The sequence below is a fragment of the Pleurodeles waltl genome, chromosome 8 (assembly GCF_031143425.1).
Source record: "Pleurodeles waltl isolate 20211129_DDA chromosome 8, aPleWal1.hap1.20221129, whole genome shotgun sequence".
Lineage (NCBI taxonomy): Eukaryota > Metazoa > Chordata > Amphibia > Caudata > Salamandridae > Pleurodeles > Pleurodeles waltl.
Window position 1 is genome coordinate 4,956,979 of NC_090447.1, and position 21,037 is coordinate 4,978,015.

The 21,037-nt window shown below is 48.2% G+C and overlaps 1 protein-coding gene across 2 annotated transcripts in view; it reads left to right on the forward strand.

Moving 5' to 3' along the window:
• LOC138249656 (NACHT, LRR and PYD domains-containing protein 3-like) overlaps positions 1-21,037 on the forward strand; it is an 886,959-nt gene that overhangs the window by 542,265 nt on the left and 323,657 nt on the right. For both annotated transcript variants that reach the window (XM_069203614.1, XM_069203615.1), the window contains 3 exons: positions 3,404-3,574; positions 15,739-15,909; positions 17,268-17,438. In XM_069203614.1, the coding sequence (XP_069059715.1) occupies positions 3,404-3,574; positions 15,739-15,909; positions 17,268-17,438 (513 nt within the window). The remainder of the gene's footprint in view (positions 1-3,403; positions 3,575-15,738; positions 15,910-17,267; positions 17,439-21,037) is intronic.

The following is a 21,037-nucleotide window of genomic DNA, read 5'->3' on the forward strand; positions in this document are numbered from 1 at the left end:
GTGTAATAACTTACATGTGGTTAGTGACTGCAGTGTGTAATAACTTACATCGGGTTGTGGCTGCTGTGTCTAATAATTTACATCAGTTAGTGATTGCAGTGTGTAATGACTTACATCGGGTTGTGACTGCATTGCGAATAACTTTACATCTGGGTAGTGATTTCAGTGTCTAATAACTTACATCTCAGTAGCGAGTCCAGCGTGTTATAACTTACATCTGGGTAGTGACTACAGTGTGTAATAACTTGCATATGGGTAGTGACTGCAGTGTGTAATAACTTACATCTGGGTAGTGACTGCAGTGTGTAATAACTTACATTGGGTGGTGACTGCAGTTTGTAATAACTTACATTGGGTAGTGACTGCAGTGTGTAATACCCTTTCATCTGGTTAGTGACTGCAGTGTAATAACCTTACATCTGCAGTGTGTAATATCTTACATGTGGGTAGAGACTGCAGTGTGTAACAACTTACATCGGGTAGTGATTGCAGTGTGTAATACCTCTACATCTGGCTAGTGACTGCAGTGTGTAATAACTTACTTTGGGTAGTGACAGCAGTGTATAATAACTTGCATTACATAGTGAATGCAGTGTGTAGTATCTTACATCGGGTAGTGACTGCAGTGAGCAATAATTTGCATCTGGGGAGTGACTGCAGTGTCTACTAACTTACATTAGTAGTGACTGCAGTGTGTAATAACTTACATTGGGTATTGATTGCAGTGTGTTAAAACCGTACATCTGGGTAGTGATTGCAGTGTGTAATAACTTTACATCTGGGTAGTGATTGCAGTGTCTAATAACTTACATGTCAGTAGCGAGTCCAGCGTGTTATAATTTACATCTGGGTAGTGACTGCAGTGTGTAATGACTTACATCGGGTAGTGACTGCAGTGTGTAATAACTTACATCGGGCAGTGACTGCATTGTGTAAAAAAACTTACAATGGGTAGTGACTGCAGTGTGTAATTACTTACTTCGGGTAGTGACTGCAGTGTGTAATAACTTACATCCGGTAGTGACTGCAGTGTGTAATGAATTACATCTTGGTAGTGACTGCCGTGTGTAATAACTTACATCTGGGTAGTGACTACAGTGTGTAATAACTTACATTCGGTAGTGACTGCAGTGTGTAATAACTTACATGTGAGTAGTGACTGCAGTGTGTAATAACTTACATCGGGTTGTGGCTGCTGTGTCTAATAATTTACATCGGGTAGTGATTGCAGTGTGTAATGACTTACATTGGGTAGTGATTGCAGTGTGTAATAACTTTACACCTGGGTAGTGATTGCAGTGTCTAATAACTTACATCTCAGTAGTGAGTCCAGCGTGTTATAACTTACATCTGAGTAGTGACTGCAGTGTGTAAAAACTTACAATGGGTAGTGACTGAGTGTGTAATAACTTACTTCGGGTAGTGACTGCAGTGTGTAATAACTTACATTGTGTAGTGACTGCAGTGTGTAATAACTTACATCCGGTAGTGACTGCAGTGTGTAATGAATTACATCTGGGTAGTGACTGCCGTGTGTAATAACTTACATCTGGGTAGTGACTACAGTGTGTAATAACTTACATCGGGTTGTGGCTGCTGTGTCTAATAATTTACATCGGGTAGTGATTGCAGTGTGTAATGACTTACATCGGGTAGTGATTGCAGTGTGTAATAACTTTACATCTGGGTAGTGATTGCAGTGTCTAATAACTTACATCTCAGTAGTGAGTCCAACGTGTTATAACTTACATCTGGGTAGTGACTGCAGTGTGTAATAACTTGCATATGGGTAGTGACTGCAGTGTGTAATAACTTACATCTGGGTAGTGACTGCAGGGTGTAATAACTTACATTGGGTGGTGACTGCAGTTTGTAATAACTTACATTGGGTAGTGACTGCAGTGTGTAATACCCTTACATCTGGTTAGTGACTGCAGTGTAATAACCTTACATCTGCAGTATGTAATATCTTACATGTGGGTAGAGACTGCAGTGTGTAATAACTTACATCGGGTAGTGATTGCAGTGTGTAATAACTTTACATCTGGGTAGTGACTGCAGTGTGTAATAACTTACATCTGGGTAGTGACTGCAGTGTGTAATAACTTACATTGGGTAGTGACTGCAGTGTGTAATACCCTTACATCTGGTTAGTGACTGCAGTGTAATAACCTTACATCTGGCCAGTGACTGCAGTGTGTAATAACTTACATTGGGTATTGATTGCAGTGTGTAAAAACCTTACATCTGGGTAGTGATTGCAGTGTGTAATAACTTACTTCTGGATAGTGATTGGAGTGTGTAATGACTTACATCGGGTAGTGAATGCAGTGTGTAATAACTTTACATCTGGTTAGTGACTGCAATGTAATAACCTTACATCTGGCCAGTGACTGCAGTGTGTAATAACTTACATTGGGTATTGATTGCAGTGTGTAAAAACCTTACATCTGGGTAGTGATTGCAGTGTGTAATAACTTACTTCTGGATAGTGATTGGAGTGTGTAATGACTTACATCGGGTAGTGAATGCAGTGTGTAATAACTTTACATCTCGGTAGTGATTGTAGTGTGTAATGACTTCAATCTGGGGAGTAACTGCAGTGTGTAATGACGTACATCTGGGGAGTGACTGCAGTGTGTAATAACTTACATCTGGATAGTGACTGATGATTAAATAAAAAACAAGCTTTTCATTCTTGCTATAATTTTATTGTTATTAGTGTTGGTGAAGGAGACAAGAATAGATGTCTATCTAACCAGGCCCTCAGATCTAAATCAGATGCAATGATACTTAAACACTTAAGAACTTTAAAAGAAGAAGGAAAATAAATCCGCATCTAAATGGGCACCCAAAGTGCAGACAAAATCAAAAGCTAGTATGTAATATTTATATAAAAATAAATAACAGACTTTTAATCAGGTTTGTCACGGAAGATCAAGGAACTATTTTAAGTCGGATGTGAACAACGTGCAGAGGGTTTGTGGTTGCCCCTTCTGTGTGCTGTGGTGGGCGGAAGCAGAATGTGAAGGACATTTTAACAGACCAATGGATGAAGAGCTCTGACCAGAAGCCCCTCTGTGTATCAATAACCACCAGTGTATTAATACACAGGTGGAGGCAACGACTACCACAGCTGTGAGTTTACCATCCGCGCCACAGCAGAGGGTCTCCAGCATAAGACATTTATTAAACATTCATTGGAAAGTGCATTTATTTCTGCCTCTGCTAGTCTGAGAGTTCATCTCTTGAGATGCTTCTATAACCAGGGAGGGGTGGATGTGTAAAGTGAGGAGGTGTCTAGAGGTGAGTAAGTCATACACGGGGAGGAATGAAGATAAAACTCTAAAGTTTCTGTTCCTGCTCTCTGCTCTCTCCCTCTCACATCTCTTCTCTCCGGCAGGTTGTTTCACTGCTCTCTCACCGGTCCATGCTGCGAAGATCTCGCCTCTGCCCTGAAGACAAACACATCCCTCACAGAGCTCAACCTGGGCCCCAATGCGCTGGGAGACTCTGGAGTGAAGAAGTTGTGTGAAGGCCTCAAACATCCAAACTGCAAACTACAGAAACTGGGGTACAGAGCAGTGTGTTTATTGGTTGATAAAATATCCATTGTTGATGGGGCTCATAGATATATTTTAAAAATATATTTAAATGTTTACACAACTGTCTCTTGTTAGACCTGACAGCCTTAGGGTAGTCACCCCTAACTTTTTGCCTGCCTCCCTCCACTTTGTGGATACTGTTTTTGCTGGTTTTTAGACTCTGCGCACTTTACCACTGCTAACCAGTGCTAAAGTGCATATGCTCTCTCTCTGTAAACATGGTAACTTTGGATCATACCTGATTGAACTATTTAATCTACTTATAAGTCCCCAGTAATGTGCACTCCAGGTGCCTAGGGCCTACAGATTAAATGCTACTAGTGGACCTGCAGCACGGATTGTGCCACCCACTTAAATAGCCCCTTTTCCTTGTCTCAGGCCTACCATTGCTAGGCCTGTGTGGGCAGTTTCACTGCCACCTCGACTTGGCATTTAAAAGTACCTGCCAAGCATAGAGCTCCCCTTTTTCTACATATAAGTCACCCTTAATGTGTGCCCTGGGTATCCCCTAGAGCAGGGTGCTGTGTAGGTAAAAGGCAGGACATGTACCTGTGTAGTTATATGTCCTGGTAGTGTAGAAAACCCTCAATTCGTTTTTGCACTGCTGTGAGACCTGCTCCCTTCATAGGCTAACATTGGGGCTGCCCTCATACACTGTTGAAGTGGCAGCTGCTGATCTGAAAGGAGCAGGGAGGTCATATTTAGTATGGCCAGAATGGTAATACAAAATCCTACTGACTGGTGAAGTCGGATTTAATATTACTATTCTAGAAATGCCACTTTTAGAAAGTGAGCATTTCTTTGCACTTAAATCCTTCTGTGCCTTACAATCCACGTCTGGCTAGGTTTAGTTGACAGCTCCTTGTGCATTCACTCAGACACACCCCAAACACAGGGTACTCAGCCTCACTTGCATACATCTGCATTTTGAATGGGTCTTCCTGGGCTGGGAGGGTGGAGGGCCTACCCTCACACAAAGGACTGCCACACCCCCTACTGGGACCCTGGCAGACAGGATTGAACTGAAAGGGGACCTGGTGCACTTCTTAGCCACTCTTTGAAGTCTCCCCCCACTTCAAAGGCACATTTGGGTATAAAACAGGGCCTCTGCCCTACCTCATCAGACACTTGCTGGAGAAGAAACCGGAACCAGAAACTACATCCTGCCAAGAAGAACTGCCTGGCTGCTCAAAGGACTCACCTGTCTGCTTTCTACAAAGGACTGCTGTCTTGCTGTTGCCCTGCTGCCTTGCTGAACTCTTGTCTGGCTGTGAAAGTGCTCTCCAAGGGCTTGGATAGAGCTTGCCTCCTATTCCTTGAAGTCTCAGGACCAAAAAGACTTCTTCCTTTCACTTGGACGCTCCGTGCGCCGAAAATTTCGACGCACAGCTTGTTTCGCGGCGAGAAAAACGCCGCACACCGACGCTGATCAACGCGACGCTCTCGGGACGATCGAGACTTCGACGCACAACCTCGTAAGGACAACGCCGCCCGACTTTCCAGGAGAAATCGACGCGACGCCTACTGTGAACGCGAAACTTTGACGCACGGCCTCGCAAGGACAACGCCGCCCGACTTCCGAGGAGAAATCGACGCAACGCCTGCCGTGAGACCAAAATTTCGACGCACGGCCTCGCAAGGACAACGCCGCCCGACTTCCAAGGAGAAATCGACGCGACGCCTGCCGTGAGATCGAAACTTCGACGCGCAGTCCCGCAGAACGACGCGCAGCCGGAAAACAAGTAGGAGAATCCACGCACAGACCCGGGACATCTGGTAATCCCCGCGATCCACGAAAAGAGACTGTCTGCGCGCCGGAAAACGACGCCAGACTTCCCCGCGTGGAAAAGAACGACGCAAGTCTTTGTGTGCTGAGGAGAAATCGACGCACACACCCTTTTTCCACGCATCCCTTTTCCTGTGGCCCTCTGAGGAAATTTTCCACCAGAAACCAGGTACTTTGTGCTTGAAAGACACTGTATTGCATTCTAAAGACTTAAGACACTTTATATCACTTTCCTGTGATAGTTCTACAATTTTCCATTGCATCTTTATTCTTTTTGACCTACAATTATCCTGATAAATATTATATATTTTTCTAAACACTGTGTGGTGTATTTTTGTGGTGTTATATGGTGGTATTGTATGACTTATTGCACAAATACTTTACACATTGCCTTCTAAGTTAAGCCTGACTGCTCGTGCCAAGCTACCAGAGGGTGGGCACAGGATAATCTTGGATAGTGTGTGACTTACCCTGACTAGAGTGAGGGCTTTTGCTTGGACAGAGGGTAACCTGACTGCCAACCAAAAACCCCATTTCTAACATTGGTGATCAGCGGTGAGGATAGGACTTGTATTTGTGCAGTGACATACAGTAGCTAAGTATTTCACTACCTACCCACAGTTGAAGGTCAACTTGGTTTTTATCTCTTTTTGAAAATCCGTTTTTTCCTGACAATTTTCAAAAACTAAATCCTCACTCAACATGTCTCTGACTGGGTCTCAGACAGGGGACTTTGACCTAGTCCAGTTGGATACATACACGGTCAAACAACTAAGAGGATTCTGCAGGGCATTAAGGGTACCCACCCAAGGGGCCTCCAGAAAGGAGGACTTTCAAGTGGCGCTGAGGGCCTGGGCAGAAGCCCATTTAGAGGATGATGAGGAAGAGGAGCCAGAAAATGGCCCCTCAGAAGGATTTTCACTATCTATGGATGGTGTTACCACTGCAATTGTGCACCCTTCCAGACCAGGGAGCAGTGTCTCCATGCAAAGCCTGACCGCAGAGGAAAGGAGAGAGGAAAGGGAGTTCCAATTGCAAATGGCAAAACTGAAAATTGAGGCACAACAGGAGGAGAGGAGGGCAGAAAGAGAAGCCAAACAAGCTGAGGCTGAAAGAGCAGCCAAACAGATTGAAGCTGAAAGAACAGCCAAACAAGCAGAAGCTGAAAGAACAGCCAAACAAGTGGAAGCTGAAAGAGCTTTGGCTGAAAAGAAACTATTGTTGGCTCATGAACTGAGTCTCAAGGAGCTGGAGATCAAGGCAAGACAGTCTGAATCCAGCAATAATGGTGGCAGCATACAGACAGGACCTGCTGGAGAAAAGAAGGTTCGTATACCCAAAAATGTGGTGCCCAGTTTTGTGGTGGGAGATGACATAGATAAATGGTTAGCTGCTTATGAAGTTGCACTAAGGGCTCATGAGGTTCCTGAAGGGCAATGGGGGGTAGCTATGTGGGGTTATGTGCCGCCATTGGGGAGGGACACACTTCTCACATTGGATCCACCGGATCAAAACACATACCCACTCCAGAAAGCCACTTTACTTGCCAAGTTTGGGCTGACCCCTGAGGGATACCGTCAGAGGTTCAGGGACAGCACCAAACAAACCACACAAACATGGGTAGATTTCTTTGATTTCTCTAGTAAGGCACTGAATGGATGGGTGCGGGGCAACAAAGTAGCAGATTATAAAGGTTTATATGACTTGATCCTGAGAGAGCATATGCTTAATGTTACTTATACCGATTTGCGCCAGCACCTAGTGGATAGTAAGCTGACTGATCCCAGGAAGCTTGCTGAGGAGGCGGACCTCTGGGCTAGCACCAGAGTGTCCAAAAAGGTACCTGGGGGGGACTCCCACAAAGGTGGTCAGGGTTCCCAACAGAAGAAAGAGGGGGGAGATAAACTTACAGATAAGGAACTCTCTAAAGGCCCCCAAAAGAATTCCCAGGGAGGGGGTGGCAACCCTTCCTTTTCCAAATTTGGGAAAAAGCCAGGGACATTTGACAGGTCAGGAAAATCTAGCCCCAAATGCATGGAGTGTTACCAGTATGGTCACTATAAAGGCGATCCCCAGTGCCCCAAGAGGGCACCGTCCACTACTGGACAGGTCCCTGGGTTGACTAGTGTAGCGCTCGGGGGGAGATGGACCCAGATAGCTGTGGGGGACAGATAGAGATTTCCCTAGTGTCCCTGGGAGAAGGAGAAATGATGTCCAAGGTCCACATGCCTAAAAATACTTCCAAGTACCGGCAGTGGGTCCTCATTGATGGGCAGAAGGTGGAGGCTCTGCGTGACACAGGAGCCAGTATGACTACTATCAAGAGTCAGCTGGTGTCCACAGAGCAGATAATCCCTAATACATTCCACCAGGTCATAGTCGCTGACAATCGCGAGAGTCACCTACCGGTGGCTCGGGTTCCCTTTGAGTGGGGGGGGGTCTCTGGTATTCTGAAAGTAGCTGTGAGTCCTGCCATGCCTGTAGATTGTCTGTTAGGCAATGATCTAGAGCATACTGCTTGGAAAGAAGTAGAGCTCAGATCTCACCTGGAGATGTTAGGGTTACCTGAGTGGGTCTGCATGACCACCCGGTCCATGGCTGACCGAGAGGGAAGTCAAGGGCATCTGGAGCCTGGAACGATGGCCCAGAGAGCTGCCAAGAGGAGGGACGAGGGGCGCGGGAAACCGGCCCCAGAAGTTCCCACAGTGGCTGACGGGGCTCCTGAGGAGGAGGCTCCCGAGCCAACTGGGGAAGACATTGCCACCCTAGGTGACTTACCTGAGCTTGCTGGCTGGCAAGTTGAGGGTGGACCCACCAGGGAGGAATTCTGCAAGGCGCAGAAAGAGTGTCCCACTCTAGAAGGGTTGAGGAAACAAGCCTTAAACCAGGCAGCAGGTGACGCCTCTGGCAATCACCACCTATATTGGGAGAATGATCTCCTCTACAGTGAGCCTAGGGTTCCGGTCTTTGGGGCAGCACGTGTGCTGGTGGTCCCCCAATGTTACCGAGCCTTCCTACTGGGTCTGGCTCACGACATTCCCCTGGCAGGACATTTGGGACAAGACAAGACCTTCAACAGGCTTGTCACCCACTTTCACTGGCCCAAAATGAGGACACACTCAGACAAATTCTGCAGGGCTTGTCCTACCTGCCAGGCTAGTGGTAAAGCAGGAAAGAGGGTTAAAACCCCCCTGATTCCACTTCCTGTCGTTGGCACCCCCTTTGAAAGGGTGGGCGTCGACATTGTTGGCCCCTTGGACCCCAAAACTGCCTTAGGCAACAGGTTTATCCTGGTTTTGGTGGACCATGCCACCCGGTACCCAGAGGCAATCCCTCTGAGGACCGTAACTGCATCGGTGGTAGCCAGAACCCTGATGGGGATATTTACCCGTGTGGGATTCCCCAAGGAGATAGTGTCTGACAGAGGCACTAACTTCATGTCCGCGTACATGAAGCATCTGTGGGATGCGTGTGGTGTAACCTACAAGTTCACCACCCCCTATCACCCCCAGTCTAATGGGCTTGTGGAGAGATTCAACAAGACCCTGAAAGGCATGATTGGTGGCCTCCCTGAGGCCATGAGGCGTAAATGGGACGTCCTCTTACCATGCCTTCTCTTTGCTTACAGAGAGGTCCCCCAGAGGGGGGTAGGGTTCAGTCCCTTTGAGCTTCTCTATGGGTACCCCGTCAGGGGACCCTTAAGCATTGTCAAGGAGGGATTGGAGAACGCTCCAAAGACACCCCCTCAGGACGTGGTCAGCTACATGTTGGCCCTCCGCAATCAGATGACCCGCTTCTGGAAAGAGGCCCAAAGTAACCTGGAGGCCAGTCAAGAGGTGATGAAACAATGGTATGACCAGAAGGCCACTCTGGTAGAGTTTCAACCTGGAGACAAAGTGTGGGTAATGGAGCCAGTAGAGCCCAGAGCTCTCCAGGACCGCTGGTCTGGCCCATTTGAAATAAAGGAGCGGAAAGGGGAGGCCACTTACCTAGTGGACCTCCAAACCCCTAGGAACCCCCTAAGGGTGCTCCACGTGAACCGACTAAAAGCTCATTTTGAGAGGTCGGAGATCAACATGCTTCTGGTCACAGATGAAGGAATGGAAGAGGAGAGTGAACCTCTCCCTGACCTCCTCTCTGCCCAAGAAGGTGATGGGTCCGTAAGCGGGGTCATTCTGTCTGACTCCCTGACTCTAAACCAGAAAGGAGACTGCTATGAGCTGTTGGAGCAGTTCTCCCCCCTCTTCTCCCTTACTCCTGGACTGACCCACCTCTGTGTTCATGATATTGACACCGGTGACAGTCTCCCTGTGAAGAACAAAATTTACAGGTTGTCAGATAAGGTGAAGGCCAGCATCAAGGAGGAGGTCTCCAAGATGTTGACGCTAGGGGTTATTGAGAAGTCCAGTAGTCCCTGGGCCAGCCCAGTGGTGTTGGTCCCTAAGGCTACTGCCCCAGGCGCGAAGCCAGAACTCCGGTTCTGCGTGGACTACCGGGGTCTCAACTCAGTCACACGGACTGATGCTCACCCCATCCCCCGAGCTGATGAGCTCGTGGACAGGCTAGGCGCTGCCAAGTTCCTGAGTACGTTTGATCTTACTTCAGGGTACTGGCAGATCGCCCTTACTGAGGGGGCTAAGGAAAGGTCCGCCTTGTCCACCCCTGACGGCCATTACCAGTTCCGGGTGATGCCGTTTGGATTGAAAAATGCCCCCGCTACCTTCCAACGGTTGGTTAACGGGGTCCTGGCTGGCAAGGATGCCTTCTGTGCAGCCTACCTGGATGACATAGCTGTCTACAGTTCCAGCTGGGAGGAACACCTGCTCCACCTCAAGGAGGTGCTTCAGGCCCTGCAACAGGCAGGCCTGACCATCAAGGCTAGTAAGTGCCAGATTGGGCAGGGTTCCGTGGTGTACTTGGGACACCTAGTAGGTGGTGGCAAGGTGCAGCCACTCCAGGCCAAGATCGAAACTATCAAGGCCTGGCAACCACCTCGAACCCAGACTGAGGTGAGGGCCTTTTTAGGCCTCACCGGATACTACCGCAGGTTTGTCAAGGGCTATGGTACCATTGTGTCCCCCTTGACAGAACTCACGTCCAAAAAGCAACCTAGGTTGGTGAATTGGACAGAGGCTTGTCAGAAGGCCTTTGACGCCCTGAAGGAAGCCATGTGCACGGCCCCCGTGCTCAAGGCCCCTGACTACTCCCAGGAATTTATCGTGCAGACAGACGCTTCAGAGCATGGCATAGGGGCAGTTCTAGCACAGCTAAATGAGGAGGGCAGAGATCAACCGGTAGTCTTTATTAGCAGAAGACTATTACCACGGGAACAGAGGTGGAGTGCTATTGAAAGAGAAGCTTTTGCTGTGGTCTGGGCACTGAAGAAGCTGAGACCCTACCTGTTTGGGACTCACTTCCTAGTTCAGACAGACCACAGGCCCCTCAGATGGCTCATGCAGATGAGGGGTGAGAATCCAAAACTCTTGAGGTGGTCCATTTCCCTACAGGGGATGGACTTTACGGTGGAACATCGCCCAGGGGTTGACCACGCCAATGTTGATGGTCTCTCCAGGTACTTCCGCCTTAGCGATGAGAGCTCCCAAGAGGTCGGGTAGCTCTCCCCACTTTCAGCTGGGGGGGACACATGTTAGACCTGACAGCCTTAGGGTAGTCACCCCTAACTTTTTGCCTGCCTCCCTCCACTTTGTGGATACTGTTTTTGCTGGTTTTTAGACTCTGCGCACTTTACCACTGCTAACCAGTGCTAAAGTGCATATGCTCTCTCTCTGTAAACATGGTAACTTTGGATCATACCTGATTGAACTATTTAATCTACTTATAAGTCCCCAGTAATGTGCACTCCAGGTGCCTAGGGCCTATAGATTAAATGCTACTAGTGGACCTGCAGCACGGATTGTGCCACCCACTTAAGTAGCCCCTTTTCCTTGTCTCAGGCCTACCATTGCTAGGCCTGTGTGGGCAGTTTCACTGCCACCTCGACTTGGCATTTAAAAGTACCTGCCAAGCATAGAGCTCCCCTTTTTCTACATATAAGTCACCCTTAATGTGTGCCCTGGGTATCCCCTAGAGCAGGGTGCTGTGTAGGTAAAAGGCAGGACATGTACCTGTGTAGTTATATGTCCTGGTAGTGTAGAAAACCCTCAATTCGTTTTTGCACTGCTGTGAGACCTGCTCCCTTCATAGGCTAACATTGGGGCTGCCCTCATACACTGTTGAAGTGGCAGCTGCTGATCTGAAAGGAGCAGGGAGGTCATATTTAGTATGGCCAGAATGGTAATACAAAATCCTACTGACTGGTGAAGTCGGATTTAATATTACTATTCTAGAAATGCCACTTTTAGAAAGTGAGCATTTCTTTGCACTTAAATCCTTCTGTGCCTTACAATCCACGTCTGGCTAGGTTTAGTTGACAGCTCCTTGTGCATTCACTCAGACACACCCCAAACACAGGGTACTCAGCCTCACTTGCATACATCTGCATTTTGAATGGGTCTTCCTGGGCTGGGAGGGTGGAGGGCCTACCCTCACACAAAGGACTGCCACACCCCCTACTGGGACCCTGGCAGACAGGATTGAACTGAAAGGGGACCTGGCGCACTTCTTAGCCACTCTTTGAAGTCTCCCCCACTTCAAAGGCACATTTGGGTATAAAACAGGGCCTCTGCCCTACCTCATCAGACACTTGCTGGAGAAGAAACCGGAACCAGAAACTACATCCTGCCAAGAAGAACTGCCTGGCTGCTCAAAGGACTCACCTGTCTGCTTTCTACAAAGGACTGCTGTCTTGCTGTTGCCCTGCTGCCTTGCTGAACTCTTGTCTGGCTGTGAAAGTGCTCTCCAAGGGCTTGGATAGAGCTTGCCTCCTGTTCCTTGAAGTCTCAGGACCAAAAAGACTTCTTCCTTTCACTTGGACGCTCCGTGCGCCGAAAATTTCGACGCACAGCTTGTTTCGCGGCGAGAAAAACGCCGCACACCGACGCTGATCAACGCGACGCTCTCGGGACGATCGAGACTTCGACGCACAACCTCGTAAGGACAACGCCGCCCGACTTTCCAGGAGAAATCGACGCGACGCCTACCGTGAACGCGAAACTTTGACGCACGGCCTCGCAAGGACAACGCCGCCCGACTTCCGAGGAGAAATCGACGCGACGCCTGCCGTGAGACCAAAATTTCGACGCACGGCCTCGCAAGGACAACGCCGCCCGACTTCCAAGGAGAAATCGACGCGACGCCTGCCGTGAGATCGAAACTTCGACGCGCAGTCCCGCAGAACGACGCGCAGCCGGAAAACAAGTAGGAGAATCCACGCACAGACCCGGGACATCTGGTAATCCCCGCGATCCACGAAAAGAGACTGTCTGCGCGCCGGAAAACAACGCCCGACTTCCCCGCGTGGAAAAGAACGACGCAAGTCTTTGTGTGCTGAGGAGAAATCGACGCACACACCCTTTTTCCACGCATCCCTTTTCCTGTGGCCCTCTGAGGAAATTTTCCACCAGAAACCAGGTACTTTGTGCTTGAAAGACACTGTATTGCATTCTAAAGACTTAAGACACTTTATATCACTTTCCTGTGATAGTTCTACAATTTTCCATTGCATCTTTATTCTTTTTGACCTACAATTATCCTGATAAATATTATATATTTTTCTAAACACTGTGTGGTGTATTTTTGTGGTGTTATATGGTGGTATTGTATGACTTATTGCACAAATACTTTACACATTGCCTTCTAAGTTAAGCCTGACTGCTCGTGCCAAGCTACCAGAGGGTGGGCACAGGATAATCTTGGATAGTGTGTGACTTACCCTGACTAGAGTGAGGGCTTTTGCTTGGACAGAGGGTAACCTGACTGCCAACCAAAAACCCCATTTCTAACATCTCTTTTCTATTGATGTTGTGGGAAAGGTGCCTCCATTTCATGGCAGTGATATTTGTGCAATAAGAGAGGTTTGTGAAGTGGGGGTACCCAACCCCAGATCCTCCCTCATGAAAGTACCCACTGTAATGCTGCAGGAGGCACACTTTAAAGCCTGTTTTTCAGGGGTTTGGGCTAAAATGGAAGAGGCCTGCCCAAGAGACAGGGTCTGCACCCCACAAAATGCCTCATGCATCACCCCAGAACCAGGGGCATTTTATCATCAATAAACAGGGGTAGCTGGAAATGGGATGGGAAGGGGAGCAGGGCCGGGGCATCAGAAAGCACTGGGGGAAGAGAGAGCACCCAGGGGTGGGGAAGAATAGGAAAACTGAGAGAAACCAAGGTATCATTTCCATTGAGTGTTAGCAACACAATAAAACAAGCATTGGCAAAGCCAATAGATCTGGAGAAAGAGAGAGCACCCAGGGGTGGGGAAGAATAGGAAAACTGAGAGAAACCAAGGTATCATTTCCATTGAGTGTTAGCAACACAGTAAAACAAGCATTGGCAAACCCAATAGATCTGAATAAGAGAGAGCACCCAGGGATGGGGAAGAATAGGAAAACTGAGAGAAACCAAGGTATCATTTCATTGGCGTGTTAAAAACACAATAAAACAAGCATTGGCAAAGCCAACAGATCTGGAGAAAGAGAGAGCACCCAGGGGTGGGGAAGAATAGGAAAACTGAGAGAAACCAAGGTGTCATTTCATTGGAGTGTTAAAATCACAATAAAACAAGCATTGGCAAAGCCAACAGATCTGGAGAAAGAGAGAGCACCCAGGGGTGGGGAAGAATAGGAAAACTGAGAGAAACCAAGGTGTCATTTCATTGGAGTGTTAAAATCACAATAAAACAAGCATTGGCAAACCCAATAGATCTGAATAAGAGAGAGCACCCAGGGATGGGGAAGAATAGGAAAACTGAGAGAAACCAAGGTATCATTTCATTGGAGTGTTAAAATCACAATAAAACAAGCATTGGCAAAGCCAACAGATCTGGAGAAAGAGAGAGCACCCAGGGGTGGGGAAGAATAGGAAAACTGAGAGAAACCAAGGTGTCATTTCATTGGAGTGTTAAAATCACAATAAAACAAGCATTGGCAAACCCAATAGATCTGAATAAGAGAGAGCACCCAGGGATGGGGAAGAATAGGAAAACTGAGAGAAACCAAGGTGTCATTTCATTGGAGTGTTAAAATCACAATAAAACAAGCATTGGCAAACCCAATAGATCTGAATAAGAGAGAGCACCCAGGGATGGGGAAGAATAGGAAAACTGAGAGAAACCAAGGTATCATTTCATTGGAGTGTTAAAATCACAATAAAACAAGCATTGGCAAAGCCAACAGATCTGGAGAAAGAGAGAGCACCCAGGGGTGGGGAAGAATAGGAAAACTGAGAGAAACCAAGGTGTCATTTCATTGGAGTGTTAAAATCACAATAAAACAAGCATTGGCAAACCCAATAGATCTGAATAAGAGAGAGCACCCAGGGATGGGGAAGAATAGGAAAACTGAGAGAAACCAAGGTGTCATTTCATTGGAGTGTTAAAATCACAATAAAACAATGGCTGACCTTGGCATTTGTTAATTTGCTCTTTATTGCAAACATATGACATTGCAATATTTTAATTTCCAAAATCATTGCTGATGCGGCATTTTACTAATGATGGTTTTTAAAAAACAAACCTTTCGTTTGTGCCATGTATTTTATTATCATTATTGTTGGTGAAGGAGACAAGAATAGATGTCTATCTAACCAGGCCCTCAGATCTAAATCAGATGCAATGATACTTAAACACTTAAGAACTTTAAAAGAAGAAGGAAAATAAATCCGCATCTAAATGGGCACCCAAAGTGCAGACAAAATCAAAAGCTAGTATGTAATATTTATATAAAAATAAATAACCGACTTTTAATCAGGTTTGTCACGGAAGATCAAGGAACTATTTTAAGTCGGATGTGAACAACGTGCAGAGGGTTTGTGGTTGCCCCTTCTGTGTGCTGTGGTGGGCGGAAGCAGAATGTGAAGGACATTTTAACAGACCAATGGATGAAGAGCTCTGACCAGAAGCCCCTCTGTGTATCAATAACCACCAGTGTATTAATACACAGGTGGATGCAACGACTACCACAGCTGTGAGTTTACCATCCGCGCCACAGCAGAGGGTCTCCAGCATAAGACATTTATTAAACATTCATGGGAAAGTGCATTTATTTCTGCCTCTGCTAGTCTGAGAGTTCATCTCTTGAGATGCTTCTATAACTAGGGAGGGGTGGATGTGTAAAGTGAGGAGGTGTCTAGAGGTGAGTAAGTCTTACACGGGGAGGAATGAAGATAAAACTCTAAAGTTTCTATTCCTGCTCTCTGCTCTCTTCCTCTCACATCTCTTCTCTCCTGCAGGTTGGGCGGCTGCTCTCTCACCGGTTCATGCTGCGAAGATCTCGCCTCTGCCCTGAAGACAAACACATCCCTCACAGAGCTCGACCTGAGCCCCAATGCGCTGGGAGACTCTGGAGTGAAGAAGTTGTGTGCAGGCCTCAAACATCCAAACTGCAAACTACAGAAACTGGGGTACAGAGCTGTGTGTTTATTGGTTGACAAAATATACATTGTTGATGGGGCTCACAGATATATTTTATATTTAAATGTTTACACACCAATTTATTTTCTGTTGATGTTGTGAGAAAGGTGCCTCCATTTCATGGCAGTTTAATTTGTGCAATAAGTGAGGTTTGTGTAGTGGGGGTACCCAACCCCAGATCCTCCCTCATGCAAGACGCCCCCTGTATTGGTGCAGAAGGCACACTTTAAAGCCTGTTTTTCAGGGGTTTGAGCTAAAATGGAACAGGCCTTAAGAGGAGACACGGTCCGCACCCCACAAAATGCCTCGTGCATCACCCCAGAACTAGGGGCATTTATCATCTATAAACAAGGGCAGCTGAAAATGGGATGGGATGTGAAGCAGGGCGGGGGCATCAGAAAGCAGGGGTGGGGGAGAATAGGAAAAACTGAGAAAGAAATCACTTGTGCTTTAAAAAAAAAAAAAACAAGCATTGACAAATCCAACATATCTGGTCTTGTCTGGCTGTGTGATTGTTAATTTGCTTTTTATTGCAAACATATGCCATTACAGATTCTAAATTTGAAAAATTATTGTGATGAAGTATTTCACTAATGATGATTAAAAAAACAAGTGTTTCATTCATGCTATAATGTTCTCATTGTTAGTGTTGGTGAAGGAGAGGAGAATACATGTCTATCTAACCAGGCAGTCACATCTAAATCAGATGCAATGCTACTCATACACTTAAGAACTTTAAAAAGAAACAGAAAATAAATCAGCATCTGAATGTGCACCAAAGTGCAGGCAAAACGTTACCCAGCATTTAAAATTGATATAAAAATAAATAACAGACTTTAAACCAGTTTTGTCCCTGAAGACCAAGGAACTATTTTTAGGCGGATGTGAACAATGTGCAGAGGGTTTGTGATTGCCACTGCTATGTGTGTGTGTGTTTGTGTGTGGGGAGGGATGGGGGCGGAAGCAGAATGTGGAGGACATTTTAACAGACCAATGGATGGAGACCTCTGACTCGAAGCCCCTCTATGTATGAATAACAAACCGTGTATTAATACACAGGTCGATGCAACGACTACCACAGCAGCAAGTTTACAATTCACACCGCAGCAGAGGGTCTGCAGCATAAAACATGTATTAAACATTTATTAGAAAGGAGATTTAGCTCTGGTTCTACTAGTCTGAGAATTCATCTCATTAGATTCTACATAAACAGGTCTGGTGGTTGTTTAACGTGGAGAAGTGTCATTAGAAGTTAGTTAGTCAAAGACGGAAGAGAAATTAATTAAAACTCTAAAGATTTTAATCCTACTCTCTCATTTCTTCCTCTCACATCTCTTCTCTCCTGCAGGTTGGGCGGCTGCTCTCTCACCGGTTCATGCTGCGAAGCTCTCGCCTCTGCCCTGAAGACAAACACATCCCTCACAGAGCTCGACCTGAGCCCCAATGCGCTGGGAGACTCTGGAGTGAAGAAGTTGTGTGAAGGCCTCAAACATCCAAACTGCAAACTACAGATACTCTGGTAGGGAGCTCTGCACTTCTAAGCACATCACTGATTTCTAACCTGTACATTGTGGGGAGGCTGGGGGGTGATACATATATTCAATAATAATGTGTTTGGAAAGGGACATCTATTTCATGACGATAACATGTGTAGGGTAGGTGAGGTGTATGAGGTGTGGTACCCGAGCACTGGTCCTGGTCTGGGACAAGCCCCTCCAAGGGTGTAGAAGGGCTCACTTCAAAGCTTGTGTTTCAGGTCTTTAGTATAAAATGTACTGAGCTTCAACAACAGAGTGGATCTGCCCATGCCTGCCCGGGCACCTTCTCCAGCCGGCCTCTCTGCCCATTCATACACTGGCTCCTGGGCTGCAGGTGCTGCCATCACAGGGCCTCACCCCTTACTCTTCCAGACTCATGAGGGGGCTGGACAGAAGGATTATAAGAGTAACCAGTCACCATCTATAGCTTTACATATACGTCATTTCCTGTGCAAATCAATGTATTATGGGGAGTATCCACTCTGCAGAAAAATACAATGTAACATGCGATCCCAGCTTTCCTGCTCCCAGACTGTGTGATCCTCAGCAATTACTTTGTTTCTCTGTCCCTCCTTTTCTTTAATCATCAGATCTAAGAGCGCCTTGAAACCTCAGATCAGGATGGATGGGCGCTGCACAGAGGGCTCCTGGATGTGGTTTAATAGACCTTGGTGCTGCTCCGGACATATTATAATATTATAGACCATACATGTGGGGCACACGAGGCAGCAGACGTGTCCCTTGGGTCACTGCTGGGATAGTGCCAGGGAGGGGGCAGACAGGGAATGTTTCAAAGTTCATGTTTAGAAACCTTCACTTCTAATAAGTACACTCAATGGAATGATAGAATCTAATGTTTTTAAGTGAAGGACTTAAGTCTGGTAAAGAAACACAGTATTTACATTAGGAGTTTTTTTCTCCTTTTTACATGACGCCTGTTTGATTTATGGGGCAGTATTTCGACTGCACGGTTTGTGCACTGAGTCTTGGAGACAAGAAGACCCTGAGCTCAGCTCCAAAGTCGTACTCTTTGGGGGTTTGGGAGCCCCCACTTTACTCCTGTCAGATAAACTACTTCCTGTCACAGTCATCAAAGCAAATGCAACAGTAAACAAAGGTAACCATCCCCGAAATGCTATTGGCTGATGGATAGCACATCCAACCAATAGTTAACTGTGAAAAACACATGACAACCAATGGCTGAAGGGGTCACCCAAAGCTCCCACCCTCTCTGTACTGCTTCTTATGTGTCTTTTTAAAGTATTGTTAACAGGAGGTCTCCCAGAGAGCTAAAGCTGTCTGTAACTAGAACTAAAAGTGCCGCATTATGGATAGTGTTACTGTAACCATAGGATCTGATATGTCCTGTACGACCCCTGTATACTCTCTTGTGCCTTAATCTAGTACATTGGCCTCTTTCTGGGTATTGCACAATATTTTAGTTCATGCGCACGCAGAGGCTCCTTCATAGGGTGCTGCGCACACAGAGGGTACCGCAGACACAGAGGCTCCTGCAGACACAGAGGCTCCTGCAGACACAGAGGCTCCTGCGGACACAGAGGGTACGGCAGACACAGAGCCTCCTGCGGACACAGTGGCTCCTGCGGACACAGAGGGTACCGCAGACACAGAGGCTTCAGCAGACACAGAGGGTACGGCAGACACAGAGGCTCCTGCGGACACAGAGGCTTCAGCAGACACAGAGGCTCCTGCGGACACAGAGGCTTCAGCAGACACAGAGGCTTCAGCAGACACAGAGGCTCCTTCAGACACAGAGGCTCCTGCAGACACAGAGGCTCCTGCAGACACAGAGGCTTCAGTGGACACAGAGGCTCCTGCAGACACAGAGGCACCTGCAGACACAGAGGCTTCCGTGGACACAGAGGCTCCTGCAGACACAGAGGCACCTGCAGACACAGAGGCTTCAGAGGACACAGAGGTTCCTGCGGACACAGAGGCTCCTGCACACAGAGGCTCCTGCACACACAGAGGCTTCAGCGGACACAGAGGCTCCTGCAGACACAGAGGCTCCTGCAGACACAGAGGCTCCTGCGGACACAGAGGCTCCTGCGGACACAGAGGCTCCTGCGGACACAGAGGCTCCTGCGGACACAGAGGCTTATGCGCACACAGAGGCTTCAGCTGACACCGAGGCTTCAGCAGACACGGAGGCTCCTGCAGACACAGAGGCTGCAGCAGACACAGAGGCTGCAGCAGACACAGAGGCTCCTGCAGACACAGAGGCTCCTGCAGACACAGAGGCTGCAGCAGACACAGAGGCTCCTGCAGACACAGAGGCTCCTGCAGACACTGAGGCTCCTGCGCACACTGAGGCTCCTGCGCACACAGAGGCTCCTGCAGACACAGAGGCTCCTGCAGACACAGAGGCTCCTGCAGACACAGAGGCTCCTGGAGACACAGAGGCTGCTGCGCACACAGAGGCTCCTGGGCACTCCTGCGCACACAGAGGCTCCTGCGCACACAGAGGCTTCAGCGGACACAGAGGCTCCTGCAGACACAGAGGTTCCTGCAGACACAGAGGCTCCTGCGGACACAGAGGCTCCTGCGGACACAGAGGCTCCTGCACACACAGAGGCTTCAGCGGACGCAGAGGCTCCTGCGGACGCAGAGGTTCCTGCGGACACAGAGGCTCCTGCAGACGCAGAGGCTCCTGCAGACGCAGAGGCTCCTGCAAACAAAGAGGCTCCTGCACACACAGAGGCTCCTGCAGACACAGAGGCTCCTGCAGACACAGAGGCTCCTGCAGACACAGAGGCTCCTGCAGACATAGAGGCTTCAGTGGACACAGAGGCTCCTGCAGACATAGAGGCTCCAGTGGACACAGAGGCTCCTGCAGATACAGAGGCTTCAGCACACTCAGAGGCTCCTGCGCACACAGAGGCTCCTGCGCACACAGAGGCTCCTGCGCACACAGAGGCTCCTGTACACACAGAGACTCCTGCGTACACAGAGACTCCTGCGTACACAGAGGCTGCTGCGTACACAGAGGCTCCTGCAGACACAGAGGCTCCTGCAGACACAGAGGCTCCTGCAGACACAGAGGCTTCAGCGGACACAGAGGCTCCTGCGCACACAGAGGCTTCAGCGGACACAGAGGCTCCTGCGCACCAAGAGGCTCCTTCATAGGGTGCTGTGCACACAGAGGGTACCACAGACACATAGGATCCTGCGCACACAGAGGCTCCTGCGCACACAGAGGCTCCTGCAGACAGACACAGAGGCTCCTGCGGACACAGAGGCTCCTGCAGACACAGAGGCTCCTGCAGACACAGAGGCTTCAGCGGACACAGAGGCTCCTGCGGACATAGAGGTTCCTGCAGACACAGAGGCTCCTGCAGACACAGAGGCTCCTGTGCACACAGAGGCTCCTGCAGACACAGAGGCTCCTGCAGACACTGGGGCTCCAACACAGAGTCTCCTGCAGACACAGAGGGGGTCATTCTGACCCCGGCGGTCATGGACCGCCGGGGCCAGGGTTGGCGGGAGCACCGGCAACAGGCTGGCGGTGCCCCGCAGGGCATTCTGACCGCGGTGGTTTGGCCGCGGTCAGATGCGGAAA